This window comes from Melozone crissalis, unplaced genomic scaffold, assembly GCF_028551555.1.
Source record: "Melozone crissalis strain CALT ecotype California unplaced genomic scaffold, PUWL_Pcris_2 ptg000061l_1, whole genome shotgun sequence".
NCBI classification, from domain to species: domain Eukaryota; kingdom Metazoa; phylum Chordata; class Aves; order Passeriformes; family Passerellidae; genus Melozone; species Melozone crissalis.
In genome coordinates this window covers 1,456,318-1,478,078 of record NW_026535839.1, presented here as the reverse complement: position 1 = coordinate 1,478,078, position 21,761 = coordinate 1,456,318, and the positions used below count along the sequence as shown (strand labels likewise).

General features: G+C 47.9%; 1 protein-coding gene across 5 annotated transcripts in view; it reads left to right on the top strand.

Moving 5' to 3' along the window:
• Positions 1–21,761, top strand: part of HTR4 (5-hydroxytryptamine receptor 4) — a 62,454-nt gene that overhangs the window by 22,228 nt on the left and 18,465 nt on the right. For 4 of the 5 annotated variants that reach the window (XR_008483812.1, XM_054287814.1, XM_054287815.1 and 1 more), the window contains exons 3-6: positions 7,514–7,639; positions 9,151–9,351; positions 17,722–17,875; positions 18,682–19,466. Coding sequence is in view for 4 of the 5 variants with exons in the window: in XM_054287814.1 (XP_054143789.1) it covers positions 7,514–7,639; positions 9,151–9,351; positions 17,722–17,875; positions 18,682–19,466 (1,266 nt within the window). In the remaining variant the exon portion in view is untranslated. The remainder of the gene's footprint in view (positions 1–7,513; positions 7,640–9,150; positions 9,352–17,721; positions 17,876–18,681; positions 19,467–21,761) is intronic. The other variant, XM_054287817.1, reaches the window with a different exon arrangement.

Below are 21,761 nucleotides of genomic sequence, written 5' to 3'. Positions count from 1 at the left end.
TGGGGACAAGGTGGGGACAGGACGCAGCTGGGACTCAGTGCTCTGGGAGGGCTTTCCCACCTCAGTGATTCCATGAAATCCTATAAGCAGCCAGCTGAAAGAGGCTGTGGGGTTTGCCAGGTTTATCCTCTGTGTGCCTGGAGGTGCTGAGGTGGGTGGGCACAGCAGGGACGCTTTGGGAGGGATGCACACAAACACCTGGGGCATCCCTGAACCTGCATCCACAGAGCATTCCCCACCTGCCAACAGCACCAGGGCAAGGCAGGAGGGCACAGGCAGCAAGGAATGATAAAAATTCACTTTTGCATTTTGTGCTACCAGCCAAACGTTTCCAGTAGCCAAAAAGAACTACTGGAAAAGTAGGGTATTTTGGCTACTGGAAATGCTTGGCATTTGTGGGGAAAAGTTCTCTTTCCTAAATTGGGAAAGTTGGGGGAAAAGTTCTCTTTTGGGGGGAAGTACTCTTTCCTAAATGCTCTCTCCACCCCAAGCCCTGCTCCACGGGGGAGTCACAGCCTGGGTGTTTTTCATATTGTTCAACTCTTTTCTCAGTTTCTAGGGAAACACTTTAAAGCACTATATTTATGGGAACATCTTTCCAAACACCTCCGCCAACACTTAATTAATGGAGTTTTTGAGCCTGGCTCCAGCTCCTGCAAATTAACAGTGTGCTCTGATGGCAGCTGTGCAAGGGAGACACCCAGGCTCTGGAAATAGAGCAGGGGGTGCAGAGGGGCAGCTCCTGTTGGTGTTTGTGCCCAGCCCCATGGGGAGCTCAGGTCCCCACACGCCTCTGTGAGGCTGCATCTGCTTTTATCAGAGCAGTCTGTGCACATGGAAGTTCCCTACATTAAGAGCTGCCCCACAAAAATGAACTTTTGGATGTCTTGCATCACATTTTGATGTCTTGCATCACATTTTGATGTCTTGCATCACATTCAGAACATGCACTCAGCTGAGCATGGAGGAGGAGGTTTAACTAAAACAAAACCAAGGAATTGAAGTGTTCTGTCTTGAGTCAAGGGCATTCCAGGTCCTTGCTTAGAGAGGACACCTGTCTGGAGCCTCCACAAAGTGAGGCCATAAAAATGAGCTGGTGAACACCAGGGGCTGGGAGGTTTCTGGCTGCCACCACTGGAATTATCTTTAACAAACGTTGTTTTTTATAGTAAAGATCAAAATGAGCTGGGAACTGTTTTTGTGTGGCCTGGAGTCACACAGGGGGTCAGGGAGGGTCTCAAATAAAATGTATTTTAGAAATCAATGTTTTATCCTCCCAGTGCCAAGTCTTCCATTAGCAGAGGTAACTGCAAGGAACTTTTTTGTTCCTCTGGAGGTTTGAAACTGGGAAGCTCTCCAGGAAATATCAGAAGTTAGACAGCCAATAGCTGTGTTTGTCTTTGCTGTCCGAGGTGTAAACAGGCAGTGGGAAAAGGGCACAGCCTGGATATTTTAATACCCAGCCTCGTGCCAGGACCCTCCCAAGGGTCTTGACTAAATGCCTCTCATCTAACAATATTTTCCTGACTGCAGATATTGTTTGGAAAAGCAGAGCAGGACCTCCATGGTTTCTGATTTGAACATCTTGCAAGTCCCAGGATTTGATGGGAACAAAGGTTGGAGAAAGAGAAGTCAGAATGAGAATTACTGAGAAGTGTCAGAAGGGGTTTGATCAAGTGGTAACAAATCTCTGGGCATAGGGCAGGGCTTATTTTGGGGGAATTTTTACAGAAAAATGTCTAATAAGATGGGGCATTGAATGCTCTGAGCCCAGGAGCAGCAGCACAACTCCTCAAGAGCTGTGGGCTCTGTGCACACCAGTTCTGGACCTGATCATTGCAGGAGGCAATAATTCTCAAATTCTCAATTCTGTGAGAAATCTGGGCACTCAGAGTATGTTTGGTGTGAGCCTAAACCTTTATTTACCCACTCTGTGTCATGGATGTGCACCAGTCCCTCCCTGTTCCTAAACTCCTGAGGTAAAGCTTGAGTGGTGCATGTGTGTAATGGGAATGTCTCTGTGAGGTAAAATCATTCTGTACATAGCCAAACGACAAACATTCTTGTGCAGAAATGCACCCTGGGCTCTGCCTTCAGCACTGGGAGAATATGGAGGGGAAATGAATGAGATTTATTGGGAATATTGGAAATGAGGAGCTTCAGTCCATCAGCTCTCCTGAGCACAGCTCTGTGCTGTTTGTTGTTGAGCATTCAGTCTTGTGTGTGTCAGGAGAGAGGCAAAGCCACCTAGAAAAGAGGGGATAATCACATTATAATTATGGAATATGCACCAAAATCAGGATTGCTCTTGTGCTTCTTTCGTCCCCCTCCGTTCCTCATGGAGCTGCTGTTGGCTTGGCAGAGGCCATGGACTCACTTTGGAGCAGCAATTCTAATTAGGAACTGATCAGGGCATTTCTGATTAAACTTGTGTTTGATCTTTGATTTTATTCAGCATTTACAAAGAGAAATGATTGTTACAACTCTCTGCTGTTCTGTGTAGTGTGTCTAAATCCCTGGCTAAGCCAGAGATTTGGGTTTTTTCATTGTTGTGGGGTGTAAATCAGAGATTTGGTTTTTTCATTGTTGTGGGGTGTTTGGCACCTCCATTAAAACCCTCTGGCTCTGCACAGAGCCCCAGCTCTCCCAGCAGAGCTGCTCCATCCCTCTGAGCATCCTGGAGCCTCCTCTGGGCAGCTCCAGCTCCACCCTGGGCTGCACATCCCAAAGTGCTGTGAGAATACAAAGGGAATGTTGAGCACCTGAAGGGGACAGCTGGATTAAATTTGGAGACTTGCAAATATAATTTAAGGAAAAAAGATGAATCCAGGGTGCTGCAGAGCCCAGGTGGATGTGCCAGGGTGGGACTGGGTGGCACAAGGGCTCTCTGGAAATTGTCAGAGGGTGCCAAACAAAGGATTTGCAGCAGCTGCCTTTGCTCCATGTAAACACTGTGATCTTGATCTCCTGCTGATTTCAAAAGTTAATTTTAGCTTACATTCTAGGTGACAGTCTAATGGGTTTTGAGGGCTGTACTCACATGCATCAGCCCTGCAGAGGTATCTGCTCACATGTGGGTGTGAATTATGTAACTGGGGATGTGCTGCCTGCCAAGGAGCAGAGCCAGGCCTAGGCAGAGCCCAGAGCTCCCCAGGCCTGGCTTGATTTCCTCCCTCATTCCCCAGTGCAAACTCCTGCCTCTGGCTCAGACCATGAGAAATCAGCTCCTGGTCCTGGATGAATGCTCAGGCCCAGATCCAGTTTTCACTGGGAAAATGCAGAAGTTCTGCTGTGCCAGCTGGGAGAGAGCAGGGAGCAGAGCTCAGGGGTGCTGGGCTGGCACTGGCAGCTCCCTCAGCCTCACCTCCAGTCCTGGGGGGCACGCTGGGCACCACAGTGGGGAAAATATCCCTAAAGCTTGAGAGAGACTCCCAAGGGGGACACAGAGATGGGGAAGGGTCTGGAGAGGCCATGGGGGAGCAGCTGAGGGCACGGGGACTGTGCAGCTGGAGAGGCTGAGGGGGTGGGAGGTGATAGAGATAGAGAGAGATAGAGATGATAGAGATGGAAAAAGGGGGCACTGTTTTAAACGAAGGTAAAAGGAGGATTTAGATTAGGTGTTCGGAAGAAATTTTTACTCAGTTCTAGTGAAAGCTGGCCCTGCCCATGGCTGGGGGAGTGAAGTTAGATGCTCTTTACGATCCCTTCCAAGCCAAACCTTTCTGTGGTTCTGTGATTCTATGAAAATGCAGCAGCAGGACCCCTGAACCCTCCTCCAGGCAGAGCAGCTGATGTCACCCACAAGCCCTGAAAGGAGATGTACAGCCAGATCCAGGCTGGCTTCTAGAATGTGTTTCAGGGTCTGCAGCTCCAGTCTCTGCTCTGGGACAGGGACAGCACCCAGGGCAGGGCTGGGGCTGTGCCAGGGCAGGGTCAGGCTGGATTTTGGGAAAGGTTCTTCCCCAGGCTCCCCAGGGATGGGACACTGCTCCAGGGATGCCAGGGTGGGATTTTGGGGCTGTGCAGGGCCAGAGGCTGGGCTGGGTGATCCCGTGGGTCCCTCCCAGCTCAGGATACTCCAGATTCGGTCCCTGGGGCTGAGGTGGGAGCAGGGCTGGAGGTGCCAGGGTCTCCCCAGGTCCCCCCGTGTGTGGCAGCCCCAGCAGGTCCCTGTCCCCAAACCGGGGAGGGCTCCCAGCACGGATTGACTGCTCAGCCCACACACAGCAATTTCTGAAACATTCAAACTGCCTGTCTTCTTTGCTTCATCCTGACAATTGGTTTTAATCAGTGTTATCAGCTGCTTAAAACACTTCATTCTCGGAGCTCTGCAGCTTTCAGCCTCCGGAGATCCATGGGGCAGGGCTGGGGATGGGATCAGGAGTTTTGTTTCAAACCAGCACAAAAGGAGAAAACCTCATCCCTCATCAATACGCTTTCAAAAATAACTCATCCCTTCCCTCCCACCCCACTGCCACAATTTATTTGATTTTTTTTTTCCAAAAAACCACTCAAATAAGTGAATCATATGACCGAGTTATTTTGATACGTGGAGTGCTGTTTATTCCTGGCTTGTCAATACTTTAATTAATTTCAGCCTGTTTCTAAAACAGAAGTGAAGGACATAATTGACTGGGATCTGCTGGGAGCTGTCCTGCCATCTGCACGGGCTGAAGTGAAGCAGTGCAGCATTTAAAGGCATTAAAGGAAATTAAATGCCTCTGGATTAATGCTGACTTCTGATTAATATTTCAGAAAAGGATGTGGGAACAGCTGGAAAGGCAGAGATCAAATCATCACTTCCCCATTGTCATGTTTCGGTACTGAGCCACATTATCAGCTTTACTCATAAAACAGCTTATCTCGATTTGTAGGTGCTTAAATCCTAATGATTTTTTTATGCCTGGGAATAATCAGAGAAGCAGCAAAGAGGAGAGGCCAATGACAGCTTATTTGTGGTTATGAAATGTTTCAGAGGGAAAAGCCCTGGCTGGAAATGATCAACCCAAGCCTTTATTTCCCACTCCCCAGGGAATGTTAAACCAAGAGAACTCTTTGTGAGGCTCCCAGAGCTGTGAGGTTTTAATCTCAGGGGTTTCCCCTCTGTGTGAACTGGGATCCAGGGAAGGTTCCTGCTCTGCCCCCATGGCTGATCTGTGCTCTTTAACTGCTGCAGAAAATATGCAAAAGCACTTGAGCTCATTTGGAAAAGTTGGGGTGTTTACAGGAAAGTGAAAATTGAGCTTGAAAGAGTAATTACCCTTCTTTTTACTTTCACATTAATGACTATGCAGAAGAGCTTTTTAAATATGTCCATATGTGGGTTTTAAGCATTCATTCCCCATCAGTATTTCACCTTTTTCCTTAAGTGATTTCTATATTCCTGCTAACCAGCAATCATTTTGCCTGAATCTCATTTCCTCATAATAGCAAACCCATCAATCTCTGCTTTATTAAAGAGGGAAGCAAGCTTGGGAGCCATAGCTCTCCGATTTGATAAAAGATGTTATGCAAACCATTGATTTCAATTTACAGCAATATCCACTTCTTCCATTATTAACAGCTTGGAATTACTCAGACTGAATAATTAACATGTATTCCTGATGATGGATTATTCCAAAGGCAGAAAGAGCCCAGATGAAATCCCTGCTGCACCCCAGTGAGCATTTGCTGTTCCATGTCCCCCAGGGGAGCAGTGGGACGTGGCACGAGGGAAACAATCCCAAAACTGATTTCAGAGCTAAAATTCCTCTCCCAGATGTGCCAGGGGCAGTTCCTGCTCTGCTCAGAGCCTGGTGGTGACCACTTCTGCCCAGGGATGCCACCACGATGCCACCACCCTCAGCACAGGGTGGGAAATGTGGATTTAAAACTCTCAAAGGTGAAACCCCCCCAGGCAATGTCAGGAGGGATGTGGCTCAGGGCAGCGCTCCTCTGGCTTGTTTGAGTGAGTAAAACTCAACATTTCTGGGTGCCAGGAGTTCCTAATCTCTTTTAGCTTTTCTCCAAACCAGGAGAGCTCAGTGAGATAAAGTGTAAAAAGCCTGGGATGTTGTTGAGTACATAAAAGGTGATCCCAGGGCCAGTCAAGGTAAAACCCAATAACAGTTTTTCCATTTTTCAATTACCTGAGCAATCTCCCAGCATTAATCCTGGGTGTCCAACACTGCTCTGCAGGCTGAGAAGGAATTTTCCTGCTCAATTAGTGCCAAGTGTTGCTTTTAATGCCAGTTTATCTCCAGCCACAATTGATAACAGGAAAAACCCCTTCCCCACCTGTAAATGTAAAGTCACACAAGCAGGTGAAGGTTTAGGATGCAGTTTATTCAGGATATATAATTAAAAACAGCTTTAGGAGAAAAATATCAAAATTTTGTAATAAAATCAGGTTTAGGAGGAATTTATTGCATTCTGGGTGAGAAAAAAAACCAAGAAAAACTTTCTTTGATACAGCAAATTATTTGTAGAAATGCAGATTTAAAATATGGCTGGCATTGTGTGTGGGGGTTTTGTGTTATTCTTTCTTTTTCTTTTCTTCCTCTTTGTTAACTGAAAGAAATTATTGATCTCAGAGTAGGGGAAAATTAGCACTTGGGGAAAAAATTATTTCCTTTTCCTAACTCTGGTAAAATTACTAAGTAAAAAAAGAAAAAGAAAAGGAGGTAAAAAAAAGCCAGACTGTTCTGTGTTTTGTAGCAAAGAGTGAAGAGAGAAAAAGGCAAAACATTATGTGGATTTCCAAACTGAAGATGTAAAATGCTTCTCTGGAGGAAAGTTTGAACCCATTAGTCCTTGTCACATCACATCAGGAGCTGTAGTGACAAAGAGTGATGGGTTCAGAATGGAAAAGGGGAAATTGAGGTTACAGGTAGGAAAAAATCCTTCCCTGTGAGGGTGGGATGGGATTCCCAGAGCAGCTGTGGCTGCCCCATCCCTGGAGTGTCCCAGGCCAGGTTGGACAGGGCTTGGAGCCACCTGGGAGAGCAGAAGGTGTGGAATGAGATGAGTTTTAAGGTCCCTTCCAAGCCGAATCATTCTGCAATTTTACAATACTAAAACCTTGTGAAAAAAAAAATGGAAAAAACAACAGGAAAAAAGAAACCAAACCCAAAATGCTTCTGCATGGAAAATAACTGTTTGTGTGTAAAGAGAATGGAGATGTGAGGAAATGACATATAAACTGTGAGGAAATGTTATGTACATTGTGAGGAAATGAAATACACGACTCCCAAAACTCAAATCTGCACTATTGCACAACGGGTCAGGAGTCAAACAAAACTAAAGAATTCCCAGAACATGTAAAAGGACTCAAAGGAATATTTGAATCTGTATAATCTTCATAAATATGCATCTGATCAGTGCAATGAAAAAATATTTAAGGAAAGTTGTTTCAACTAACTGGTATGCTCTTTGCAGTTTGTCAAGCTGTCTCCTGTCCCTTTGTCCCTTATTAAAATTTGAAAAATGTAAAGGGTGAGCCTTGTTTCTCACGCCTTTGTCTCTGTTTCCCCAGTTCCAGTGAGGGCTTCGGCATCGCGGAGAAGATCCTGCTGCTCTCCTTCGTCTCCGCCGTCATCCTCATGGCCATCCTGGGCAACCTGCTGGTCATGGTGGCCGTGTGCCGGGACAGGCAGCTCCGGTGAGCCCCCGGGACACGGCCCCTCCTGGCTGCTGCAGCACCAGCTGCTCTGTGGGTTTTTAATGCACTAATCCCGTGATGAATAGGAAATCCAGCCCGGCTCCATAAACCAGTCTGGGCTGACTGACAGAGGTCCCAACCAGTAACAGCTCTCCTGAAATGTGGCTGGTTCAGAGGCTGGGGCTGTAGGGACCAGATCAATGGCTCTGGAGCACTGGGAGTGTTTGGATTGCCTGTAAAAGCTGTGCAGGAGCAATCAAAAATTGCAAAATCAGGCTGTTTGGCTGATGAACAACGGGGATCTGCTGTGGGTTGTGGTGGTGTTCACAGGGCTCCAAGGATGAGAATCTTGACTCCATGTTTCAGAAGGCTGATTTTTTAATTTATATTACTATTATATATTATAATAATATATAATTATAAAAATATAACATAATTAATATATTTTATTAAAACTGTACTAAAAGAATAAAAGAAAATATTTTATCAGAAGGCTTGAAAAAACTACAATCAGAATGATAACAAAAGCTTGTGACTCTCAGAATCTGAGCCAGCTGACTGTGATTAGCTATTAATTAGAAACAACCACATGTGACCAATCAAAGATGCACCTGTTGCATTCCACAGCAGCAGAAAATTATTGTTTTTCTTTTCCTCTGAGGCCTCTCAGCTTCTCTGGAGAAAAATCATGGCAAAGGGATTTTTCAGAAAATATCATGGCTACACCTGCCCTCGGCTCATCCGGCAGTGCTGGCACCATTTTAATTCCCATCCTCATTTTTTAGCATTCTCTGTAGAAAACCAGGCAAATCAGTGAAAAGCACACCTAAGCAGCAAATCCCAGGTTGACTCTGGCCCTTTTCCATCTCAGATTTCCCAATGAGCTCATCAGCAGCACACAGACCAAGGTCTGGTTGTGGTTGTGCAGCACCAGCACAACTTAGCAAATGTTGCCCATGATTTGAGGGGGTCACAGGCACAATTCCTGTCTCAAGGCTGCTGCTAACCCTGGGAATTGTCAGCCTAGCCTTAGGAGCAGAGAGAGAGATTTAACAGCCTCTATTCATGCGCTGCGTGGGATTTTTAATGGATTTAATTCTATTTTATTGTTGTGATTTAAAAAGTACTCTTCAAGCTAAAATTACAGCTTCAGTCTAGATTATTCTCAGTGCTTTCTGGAAGGATTTTCTCCATTTACAAGTTAAAATAAAATCACCTTCCTCCACCCCAGAGTCTCCAGTGCAAGCTGTGAGCCTGAGCCACATGCAGAGGCCTGTGAGCATCCATTTGCCTCCCCTGGGTGAGCAGAAAGATTTAGGCCAGGAAAATGGTGGATATTTAACTTTAAAAACCAGGAGCAAGCCAGGGGTGACCATATAAAGTGAGGAGTGTGATAGAGAGAACCTTTTAGTGTGATGGAGCAGATTAAACCCAAATTCAAGCTGGAATCTCTGTCCACGCGTGGAGGCTGCTGCACTGAACCCACCCTAATTTTGTGATCTGCCTTGCAGGAAAATCAAGACCAACTATTTCATCGTGTCCCTGGCCTTTGCTGACCTGCTGGTGTCGGTGCTGGTGATGCCCTTTGGAGCCATGGAGCTGGTCCAGGACAACTGGATCTATGGGGAGATGTTCTGCCTGGTGAGGACCTCCCTGGACGTGCTGCTGACCACAGCGTCCATCCTGCACCTCTGCTGCATCTCCCTGGACAGGTACAGCTGCACAGGGGCACTGCTGGAAGGCTCTGAGGGTTCTGGGCTATCCTGAGCTGCCAGGGGGCAAAGATGGACCTGCAGAATGGCAGAGCAATAAATCCCTCCAGGGGCTGATTTTGGAGTGAAACCTGCTGAGGACAGAGAAATTTGGAATGCGATGAGATTTATGGGAGGGCCTGGGTTGTTCTGGGCACAGCCCTGCTGGCAGCACTGACCAGGTGTGGTTCTGTTCCTCCTTTGGAGTAAAATCACCTGGAATGTGTCCAGAGGTGGGAACTGAGCTGGGGCAGAGGGAGGGACAACATGCACAGAGGTTGTTCCAGCAAAGAGGCTCCTCTGCTCCCAGGATGAGGGGAAACAGCCTCAAACTGCACCAGGGCAGCTCAGGGTGGGCACAGCAGGAATTTCCCCATGGAAAGGGGGCTCAGGGCAGGCTCAGGGTGGGCACAGCAGGAATTTCCCCATGGAAAGGGGGCTCAGGCACTGGAACTGCCCAGGGAGGGTTGGAGAGCCCATCCCTGGAGGTGGCACCTGGATGTGACACCTGGATGTGACACTCAGTGCTCTTGGTGCCAAGGTGGGGATTGGGCACAGATCTTCTCCAGCCTAAATCTCCTGGGAGATCCTGAAGACTTTCCTTTCTTTCAAACTTTCCTTTCTTTCAAACTTTCCTTTCCTTCAAACTTTTCTTGCCACCTGAAAATAAAGCCCAAAGCCTCAATAATTTCTGGTGAGCAATTCTGTTTGACTGTTGTCTGCAGATTTTTGGGTAAATGGCAGAACTTCCATAAGAGTTTTTCACAAGATAAACGCTCAGTAGAAAATATTCTGATAATATTTTTAGAGGTTGGTTTTGGGTTTTTTTTTTTTTTTTTGAGTTCTGTGTGGAGATTTCAATACTGTTAAAAACCCTGTTACTTACTATTGCTAACAGGGCCAAAATAACCATAATTATTCTTATTACTGTGGCAGTTGATATTTAAATATGTGACATTTCAGTACCTTGAGAGTCTGAGTGCAGCCAGACTTCAAAAAAAAGTTCTTTAACCTCTGTATTGATGGGCAGCAGTGCTGTGGGGTGGGAGGCAGGGCAGCAGCAGAGGCAGTTTTGTGTCCAGAGAGAAGCTGACATCCCGCAGCCACAGCTCCTGTCCTTATCTGCAAGTTTAGATGGCTGGAACACAAATGGGAAGCTCATTATCTTCAAGCCATTGACAAATTGCCACTCTGGGCCAATTACCAGGAAAGCAGATGTTGGGCATCGTGCTCTGGACACGACCTTGCTCTCTGAAATGCTGGAGTTTGATTCTCCAGGCTCTTAATTAAATAGAGAGGGTTGTGGAGAGAAGGGAAAATGGGATTTCAGCCCCAGATCTGCAGCAGGGGATGGGGAACCTCCTGTGTGGGGGCACAGAAAGGAGGTTCTCCCTTTCTCCTGGAGAACCCCCCATGTCCAGAGCTGCTGCTGCCTGTCCCCATCTGTCCCCAAGGTCCTGGGACAGCCTGGCCTTGGAGCTGATGCTTTAGGGACACCCCTCCACCTCAGCCCTTGGCATTAAACCTGAATTTCTCTGACATTTTAAAATTGGTTTGGGGTTGGTTTTTTCCACAGCAAGGACTGATTGAGAGCAGTGTGAAGGGGCCAGAATAGATGAGGAGAAGGGGGTGGATGACCCCAGAAGGGCAGAGCAGGTGGATGAATGAGAGGTTTTTGTGGAGGGGAGGATGAGTCAGCCCAGCATCGATCCTCCCTGGGCTGCAGGGGCAGCACTGCTTCCTTCCCAGGACTTAATTCAGTGTTTTCAGCTGTTTGCTCTTGTGTTCATTCAGAATTTATGGGAGTGTGCTGCTTCTAGTTGGTAGTTTTGCTGTGATCTATTTCCTGCCTTCTGTTTTATTTCAGGGCATGCAGGTGTGAGTTTTGAGGGTTTTTTTTAAGAAAACTGGGTGGGTAATCTAATCCTAAAGACTCAGTTTGAAAGTCATTCCCTTCAGCATATTCACAAAGTGTTGCTTGCAAAGACTTTTATCTGATAAAGTCTTGTATCTGTTTCCACTGCTGCCTCTGGAAAAGAAGGAAACAAGCTCTGAGGCTTGAATTCTCAAAGGCATTGGAGAAAATCTGCAGAAATCACCACATAATAAACTGATTTTCCTGCTCAGACACAGGGAGAGAAGTACTGCAGACAGCCCCTGCCAGTCTCAGTGGGAAAAGGGATTTTCCAAGGTAGCAAAGGTATCTCAGGGCTCACTGAATCTGAAGTTTGCTGCCACTGCCTTAAGCTTTTTCATAATCTCTTTGATATTCTAATATATTAGAGAGATTTACCCTTGAAATATTTATTTATCACATGTTTTATGCATACATGTCCATTCTTTGTACCAGTGCAATAAAAAATAATTGCGCTGCAAATAAACAGACCCAGAAGCTCTGGTGGAGTCTCCAAACACAGTGAACCTGTCAGGAGAGGCAATTTTCTCCTCCAATATTTGCAGTCCAATTTGCAATGCAATTACTTCTCAGAGTCTTTAGGGGGGGTGGAGAGAACAGCAGAGAAACAAACAGGTCCCAAATGTCTGGGATTTGGGTGCACATCTGGCACATCTGGGTGCAGCGGGAGCATCCTCTGCCTGCCTCCTGCCCCTCCCCAGGGCTGTGTCCCTGTGGCTGCTCTGTTTGCTGGGGTGTCTCAGACACCTGCACACCACAAACCAGCCCTGAGCGTGTCCTTTGATCCCAAAGTGATCCTACAACCCAAAATCCCTGCTAAGCCAGGGCTAAAGCACGGCAGATGCAGCCGGAGAGTGACAGCTGCTCCTTGTGCTGCTTGCAAACATTAATTACCATTAATGGGCAGGAAATTAGCTCAGCCCTGTGGGAGAGGTGATGCTGTAAAGCCTCCCGAGCCCTGTGGTGCCATCCTGTGACAGCAGCCCAGTGCCAGGGCACAGAGCATGGCCCTGGGGACAGAGTGGGCACTGCCCTGCTCCTGCCAGCCCAGCATTCCCTGTTTGTCCCCTTCCCATGGATCACAGACAGGGACTGCCTGGTGCCCAAGGGATGCCCAGGCTGTGGCTGGGAGCACAGGGGGTTTGCCCAGGCTGGGAGGAAGCTGCAGTGCCCTATAGAACATCCCTGCCTGCCCAGGGCCATGGGAAGGTTGTTAGTGGGGAGAGTGATTAAACTTGGCCTAGGTGGCAGTAATTAATGGCTACAGTCTGATTAAATGCCCCAAATTCCAGGTTGTAAATTCCTGTGCCTGTCTCACAGGTTCTGACAGCTCAGGTGGGAGCACAGAGGCAGCACAGGCAGGGACAGCTGGGCCTGTCCCCAAGGCAGGTGACACAAGAGGTGACACAGCTGTGGAGCTGTCCCTGCCAGGCAGGACACCAGGCAGAGGCTGCAGAACGCAGCTCTGGGAGCTCTGAGGAAAATCCCAGAGCAGATGGCCACAGCACAGGCTGAGGGACGCTCTGCCCTTTATTCATCTCTGCAAACCCTCCAGAAATATTTCATTTATTGCACCACCCTTGCTGCCAGTAACCCCCTCACACCTCAGCCTCACGGGGACCATCAGGAGCCCCCTTTCTCTGCATTTGGCAACATACATTTGTTTGTGTTCCCTGCTAAATTTATCCAGCTCAAATTAACTGTTCTCTTTAGCATTTTTCTCAGTGTAATTATCTCAACACCAGCAGGCCGTTGTTTTTCTAATAAGAATTTAATTTTGTTAGATATAATCATTTTAGGACATTTTCTTTTTCTGGACCAACAATGCAGAACTTTGTTTTCTTTGGCACAATGAGAGCCCAAAGCTTATTTGCTCAGTGGGAAAAAGGAAAATAGAAAGAGCTGTTCTTTCCAAAAAATGTTAAGATCTGGTTATACAGAGGCCAGAACCTGTTTTCACTGAAATATCAGCAACAGCAGTGTGGGATTAACTTCCCAAAGGAGCAAATAAATTGAAATTGTGGCTCCTTAGGTTCATCACTTGGTCAGGGCTCAGCTGGAGACTCTGTCCCAGTCTGGATTCCCTGAGGGACAAGGACAAGGGCAGTGACTTCCCACTGACACTTGCACCCTGACTTTGGGAGAGAACCAGTAGCACCCACAGTTTTCCCATCCTTTTGCCTTCTTTTTTCCAGTTTTCCCATCCTTTTGTCTTCTTTTTTCCAGTTTTCCCATCCTTTTGTCTTCTTTTTTCCAGTTTTCCTATCTTTTGGCTTCTTTTTTCCAGTTTCCTATCTTTTGGCTTCTTTTCTCGTGGATGATTTAAGGGGGGTGAAATATTACTCAGTGTGAGTGCTCAGTGAGTGTTCTGTGGCTCATCCTGGCCCCAGGATGATCCAGCATATGCTCTGTACATCATTTTCCATATGCACATGACACCAAATGCTTTAAAGTGTGGGCCACCCCCAGAGGCAGGCTGCTAATAAGGCTGGGGGTGGATTTGTCTGTCTGTGAGAGCTGAAGAGCTCCTTGCAGGGTGGTGCCTGCAGGCTCCCGGCTCCAAACTGCTCTGCAAACCAGGAGATGCTTTCATTTCTCTCCAGGGGCAGGGAATGGTCTCCCGCAGCTCAGTAATTCCATTTCTGCAGTGCCCAGGAGGTGGGAAGGAGCAGGGCTGTGGCCAGAGCCTCAGTGGGGCTGAGGCAGGATATAATCATAGATGCAGATATCTGCAGGAGCTGAGCACTGCAGGGCAGCTTTGGCACAGCCAGGGGGTGGAGGAGGTGTTTGGATAAATCAATAATTCCCTGCCATGGCCCACAGCCCATGCAGGCAGATCCAGGAGCTGCAGGAACTCTGGGACTGGTTCCCAGCTGGGACCTTCCAGTGCCTGGGGAATGATGAAAAAAGAGTGCCAGGACAAGGGGATGGCTCCCATTGACAGAGGGCAGGGATGGATGGGATTTGGGAAGGAATTGTTCCCTGGGAGGGTGGGCAGGGCCTGGCACAGGGTGCCCAGAGATCCCTGGTAGTGTCCAAGGCCAGGCTGGATGGCCTTGGATCTCCTGGGATAAGTCAAAGGTGTCCCTGGCATGGCAGGGGTAAAATTAAATGATCTTTAAGGTCCCTTCCCAACTCCTTTCCTGTAGTTCAAAGGATTCCTCACCTTCCCTGTGATTCTGTGATTTCTGCAGTGGCCAAAGAGCCATAAGGCCAGAGAAATGATGGATTTCTTCTTTTCAGCCACCTGTGAAATGTCAGCACCAGATTCATTCCTGTGGCAAATGCCTCATAAGGAAAAGGAGAAGTATTTTAATAACCTTTGCTTTGCTGGAAGAGCTGCAGCTCTGGGAAGGGATTCCTGTGTTTCCCCTTCAGTGGAGAATGTCATTGCAGAGGAGAGGAGGTTTCACATCAGCTGCTCTGCTGGAGGGAACAGGGAAGTGAACATTTGCGAGGAACTTGACTGATAGTAGAGAGAATTAATATTTAATTGGGCCTGGACAAGGTATTAATCACGTGTATGTATTGCATTTTGTGTTCATCCATCACACTGCCACAGCAGCCCGTGACAGACATTCCCTGGGAGCCCAGGCAAACAGCTCTGCTTGGAATGGGGCAGGAGTGCAGAGCTTGTCTTTATCCCAGCCTCTGACTGGGACTATTGACAATCTCACAGATATAATTACTTTTCTCCCAGTGAATAAATAGCTGCTAAAATGCTCAGACCACCACATCCATCAAACCAGCAGCTCCTGCAGCAGCTGTGACATCCAGGCCTTCTGGTGGCACCCACAGCTGTGTGACATCTAATTCCCAGGATGGAAATCCTGCTGAGCTCTGAGGCGTGGGTGCTGTGCCCCTCTGCCTCCCTCCCCATCACACAATTGTCACCCACACCCTGCTCAGGGCACTTTGTCACCCAAAACAGTGACAGCAGGAGCCCAGCTGGGCTGCCTGAGCACGGGGGAAGTTCTGGTAGCAGCCAAAGTGAAATAAAATAAAATCTTCTGACGTGAAAGTGGAGGAAAATTGCTGCTGAATCACTGGGAGGGAAGAAATATGAGAGCTTAAGGTGTCATTTTTACAGGCATAATTTTTACTCTAATGGCCTTTAATAGCAGGAACAATTCAGTGCAATTCTTTCAGCTGCAGCAGGCAGAGGAGCAGAGAAATGTGATCACTCAAACTGCTGGCAAGAACTGTTTTCCTGCTGCAATTAATTATCAGTGTACAGTGGTTTTCTCTTCCTGTTTGCTTATCCAACTTGTCAAAGGCTGGCTGCTGGCTTGGCTGGTTTTATCCTTTCATTTATTGGATTTCTTTTTTTGCCCTTTCTGCAAAGAAATGGAGTCTCTCGTGCCTTGCCTTTGATGCCTTTGATGTCCAGCACTTCCAGTGGGTGGCTTTGAGATAAGAAACAATGAAATAGTTTGAATTTATTTTTTATATAGATCCTTTGTGTTGAGAGTCAGAGGAGCAGCTCTGAAGCTCTCTCTCTCCCAAAAACCTCCCCAAAATTCCTGTTGGAACTCCAAGGTCATTTCCTGGGCAGGGATCAGCCCCAGGGGAGCTGGAGCTCCACCAGAGCAACATTTCACCCTCAGCTCTAAAAGAGCAGCTCCTGGCAAATCCTATTTTTTGGAAGTGCAGCTTTCCAGAGGAACAGGCTGATTTTTCATGCACACAGGAAACCAGAGGAGAACAGAGGAATTATCAAATTGCAGGAGTTGAATGCCTGTTTCAGCGTTTTTCCCCTGTGACATTTTGAATCTTGTTTCAAAGAGACTTTTAAGAAATGTTTTCTTTTGACACTTTGATATTATTTCAAGCCTCTGTGTGGAATATATCATCTGATTTTATCAAAATAAAGCAATTCGGTTGACTCCACATGACTTTAAAAAAAAAAAACCTTAGGAAAAAATGGAAATTCTTATATTCTTGTGCCTGTTTAGGACAAAGCTCTTGGTTCCCACTCAAATCTTGGTGAAATAAATGCACATCTCGAAGAGCAGCTCTTTAATACACACATGTGTGCTTGCTAATTTAATTCCTCTAATTCTTGGTTCTGCTGCCCTCATAAAATTTTTTACAGAGTGTGCTGAAATCCAAAAATCGAAAGAGCAAAAACTGTTTTATTGGGAACCTGAGACTGATTGTCAGGTCAGGACCAGTAAAAGTCTGTAATTGGATATTTGCTGATCTGGTCTTCTTAGGAATAAACAATAATTTCAGAGCCAGAGGTTTCCAGTTTTAGGTTTGCTACTCCTTCCTGATGGAGAGATCCACCTGCAGGGAGTGGCACGGGCATCAAACAAACAGAAAATTTGATTTTTTATCTCTTTGAGAAGACACTTTTAGGTCATAACTGTTTTAGGGGCAGGGACCTGTTGTACTTTGGATATTTGGAAAGGATCAGGAGGAGAGAGGGCAATTCAGGGCATATCCCCTTGATGGTGCAAATGTTTTGCCCTGTCCTTGGGAAGGTTAAAGCCCAGCTGGAAAAGGGGTGGATTCCTGGGAAATAGAAGAACACACCTCATTTCACTGCCAGTTTCACAGCTTTGGGAGAATTTGTTAATTTGTGCTAACAGCTTTTGCAGCTTGTCAAAATAAATGTCCAGTGCAGGAAATTCAGCTAAGGCTGCCTGGAGGGAAGGGATGTTCCTTGGAGGGTGGGGACATCCTCAGTGCAGAGGGAGAGCAGGGCTGAGTATGGGATTTCTCCCTTGCCCTGCCACCCCAGACAGCCCACAGCATTTACCTTGGCCTCATTCTCCTTGGAAAGCAGAAAACTCTGCCTTTACCTTGCCAGCCACTGTGAACCCTGGGGAAATGTCCCAAGTTCCTGTGCGAGGGGCTCCATGGAAGCAGGATACAGACCCCTGTTTTCCCTCTGGTTTGAAAGGCAGCTGGAGAAAGGGCTTTACAATTTAATTTTTAGAAGGCTTGGAAGTCCCTTCTGACTGTTTCTGTCCTGCTTTTGGGTTGCATACAGGTAGGAATCTTATAGGAGAAAAGCTTTATCAAATCAGGGCTTAAGCCTGTTACTTTTCTAAGTACAGCTAAGCAGCTAGCTAAGTTCCACGTGAAATAATCTTGAAAATGAAAGCCAGTTAACACAACAAGTTCGTCTTTTGAGGAAAACCAGTTTGCACCTTTAATAACAAAAGATCTGTCCCATGAGAATCCACAAAGAAAATATATAAACACCTGTGAACAGAAAAAGTCTTAACATGTGCACACAAATACCTCCTAACCAATGAACTGAGTGCCAGGAAAACTCCCAGCTAATTGGGGTTGAACACAAAGTCTGTGAAAACTACAGAAAAATTAATGAAAAATAAAGAATAGGGAATAAAGAACTGGCTTTTCTGCATGAAGAATCTGCTTTCTGACCCGTTTTTGCCCCACAGGTACTATGCCATCTGCTGCCAGCCCCTGGTGTACAGGAACAAGATGACCCCGCTGCGCATCGCGCTGATGCTGGGGGGCTGCTGGGTGATCCCCACCTTCATCTCCTTCCTCCCCATCATGCAGGGCTGGAACAGCATTGGCATCATTGATCTGGTGAGTGGCCAAGCAGGGACACTGATCCAATGTGCTGGGTGGGTGCTGGATGTTCCCTAAAAAACAATTTTCAGGGAAAGGGGAAAAGAAGGAGAAACTCCTTGTTGCCAGTGCAGAGGGGCTGCTGAATTTCTGGAGGAGTCTTTAGGGGGGTTGAGGTGGCTCTGTCCTGGAAGGACTGCCACAGGGACAGGGGTGGCCTGGGAGAGGATTTTAGACACGTTCACTCTCAGTTCAGTGAGGAGTCCTTGGAAAAGAGGCCAAGCCCAGCTGGCCCCTGACAGCACCTCAGGAGTCCTTGGTCCCCTCGGCCTTTGCAGCTCTCATTTCAATAAGAGGCAGGATTATTCTCTTGGTAGAAAAAGCAAGAGCTTGTAGCGCTAGGACAAGGGAGTGGCTGCACCCTGCAGAGGACAGGGTTAGATGGGATATTGGGAAAAGATCCTTCCCTGGGAGGTGGTGAGGCCCTGGCAGAGGTTGTGGATGTGTCCAAGGATGGCTGGATGGGGTTTGGAGCAACCTGGTCTACTGGAAGGTGTCCTTGCCCATGACAGGGGTTGACACAAGATGATTTCTAAGGTCCCTCCCTGTTGGAGTCCTGGATGCTGAGAATTTTAGACTTTCTGTGCTGACAGACTCTGACTCCCAAGAGAGCACTACATTTGACCTGAGGTGTAGAGAAAGCTTCCTAAATTGATTGATAGCGCTGAGATTATGAGGGTGTAGTTGACACCTCCCAACCCAACCCATTCTCTGATTCCCACTTCTTCTCTCCTTCCTTTCCTCACCTCCCCTCCACACCCCAGATCCAGCAAAGGCAGTTCAACAAGGCCTCCAACTCCACCTACTGCATCTTCATGGTGAACAAGCCCTACGCCATCACCTGCTCCGTGGTGGCCTTCTACATCCCCTTCCTGCTGATGGTGCTGGCCTACCACCGCATCTACGTGACGGCGCGGGCGCACGCGCGGCAGATCCGCCTGCTGCAGCGCGCGGGGAACCCGGCCGAGCCCCGCCAGGGCCCCCAGGAGCCACGGCAGAGCCTTCAGGAGACACAGCAACACCTCCAGGAGACACATCAGGGCCTTCAGGAACCACGGCAGGGCCAACACCCCCAGGAGCCACATCAGGGCCCTCAGGAGCCACGGCTGGGCCCTCAGGAACCATGGCGGGGCCTTCACGAGCCACAGCAACACCCCCAGGATCCACATCCGGGCCCTCAGGAGCCACGGCAGCATCCCCCTGACCAGCACAGCAGCCACCGCATGAAAACAGAGACCAAAGCTGCCAAGACCCTGTGCATCATCATGGGCTGCTTCTGCCTCTGCTGGGCCCCCTTCTTTGTCACCAACATCGTGGATCCCTTCATTAACTACACGGTGCCTGGCAAGTTGTGGACGGCCTTCCTGTGGCTGGGCTACATCAACTCGGGCTTGAACCCTTTCCTTTACGCCTTCCTCAACAAGGCTTTCAGACGTGCCTTCCTCATCATCCTCTGCTGCGGCGACGAGCGCTACCGAAGGCCTTCCATCCTGGGCCAGACCGTGCCCTGCTCCACCACCACCATCAACGGCTCCACGCACGTGCTGAGGTGAGTCTGCCTTCAGAGCCTGCCTGGAAGGCCACCTAGGTGACAGTGTGGCAGGAATAAAGTTGGGATTCATTAACCTTCAAAGGTTACACCTTGGTCAGTGCCAGAACCCCACCGTGGCTCCACCCCAGAGGGATCCTGGCCACGAGTTCTCACACTTTGATAAGTTTGGGTCCATTTCCATGCTGGGGTTCAGTGTCCAATCCCAGCTCCAGGTGATGCAGTCCCACCCTCCCAGGTTGCTCCCTCCATTCCCTGTTGTTTTGGGGAATGAAGCTGCAGCAGTGTCCTTGGTTGTGGGGCTGGAAAAGGATTGTTCTGTGGGACTAAGCTGTGAGGAGAACTTGCTGACACTTTATATGAAATTCAGAGTTATAAACTAACACAGTACTGAGTCTGGAAAATATGAAAGCTCAAACTGAAGGCATCAGCCCAGGGCTGCCCAGAGCCTGCAGCCATCAGCAAGAGGAGTTTGTACAGGATTGTTTTCATTTTGCAGTATCTTGGTGGTATCAGTGCTCAGAAAGGGATGGGACAAAAGCAATCCTGAGGTGCTCAGACAAGGTTTATAGGGAGCAGCTGTTGGCAGTTCCTCCAGGTGTGCCCAGAAAGAGATGGGAGAATGCAGAAGTTGTGTGTGAATTTTGGCATCATTTAGTCCGAAGGGAACAACCTGACCCTGTGGATGCCGCCTGCTGCATCTTCTTTAGGAAAGGGACCAAAAGTTTCTGCAAATGGGGAGGTTGTGGCAGTGGGGTTTTACAGCTGCTTTTTGTCCCCTGGCAGGGAGAGCAGTGGCAAGAGGGACAGACCTTGTGCTGAACTCAGCTATGACACAAGTTAGCACAATAATGAGCTGTAAATAAATGGGGATTTCTGGGTGTTCAGGGCTCTGTGCAACACCAGACTGAAAAAAGCCAAAATAATCTGAAAAATGCTGTGCTCCCCTCGAAACAGAGTGTTTGCATTTCTTCTGTCACCAGTAGCTATTTATTCAACACAAACCAACAAACTCCTGCCTCCATGAATCATTGAACTCTTGTGCAGCACAAGTGGATGGGGAGCCAAGTCAGCATTGCTGGAATTCCTGGATAAAACAAGTTGTGAAATTTTGCCACAGCAAAGAAGATGACTTTGGGTGAAATGTATTTGAGCAATGATCAGAGCAGACAAACTCTGGCACATCTGGGTCAGGGAGGTCACTCTGCTGTGCTCCTATTTCCTCTCAGAAGTGCTCAGAGCCCTGCATTGCTCTCTAAAGGGAAAGCTCTGGTGAGAGGTTTATTTACCACTCCTTTTCTACCAGAGAGGTCTTCCCCAAATGTCAATAGGATTTCTCCAAGGGAAAACACTTCCTGATTTTCCTCTTGAATGAGCCAAAAGAAGCAAAGTGGGGAAAAGCAGAAATGAGCACCTGAGGGGGTTGGAACTGCAGAGAGCCCCAGTACTCCCTGCTGCCGCTGGAACAGGGGTGCAGCAGCTCAGGCTCCAGTTTTGAGAGGTTTAACAGCTCCATGGATCCAGAGGAATAAAAATAAATCCCTGGTGGTAGGAAAGTGGTCAGAGCTGCTGTGGAGCAAAAGGATGAGTGATCACAGAATCCTGGAACCACAGAATGGTTTGTGGTGGTTTTTTGAATGGTTTGTGCTGTTTTTTGAATGGTTTGTTGTGGTTTTTGAATGGTTTATGGTGGTTCTTTGAATGGTTTGTGGTGGCTTTTTGAATGGTTTGTGGTGGTTTTTGAATGGTTTGTGATGGTTTTTGAATGGTTTGTGGTGTGTGGCTCTCAGCCAGGGTTCTCCCACAGCACAGGTGTTCTGGGTGTGGAGCAGTGATCCCACCCCACCTGTGAGGGTGGGATTTCATTGAGGGTGGGATTTCATGGGCTGCAGCTGTGGCTCAGCTCAGGAAATGCAGAGGTTGTCCCTCAGAGCTGTTCCTGGTGCACCCAGCAGGTCTCTCAGGATCTGGGCTGACAGGTAAAATATCTCCTCCTGTTCTTGAATTGGGTTGAAATTTCTGGGAATTTTGATGATCCTGCAAGATGAGTCAGAGCTCTGAGAGGTTCTGTGTCCTTCAGGACAAGTTCATGGGCCCCAGGTGGATGTTTTGGGCTTGCTCCGCCCTCCCCTCCATTCCCTGCACTCCCTGTTTCACACTGGATTTGCCCTGGGCATTTTTGGAGGTATTTTGGAGGCAAGTGTGGAGTTTTTGTGCTGGTGGCACCTGCAGAGCTTTGGGGTCTGAGTTGCCCCTTCCCCAGCAGTTCCTTTATTCATGGCACCATCAGGGAAG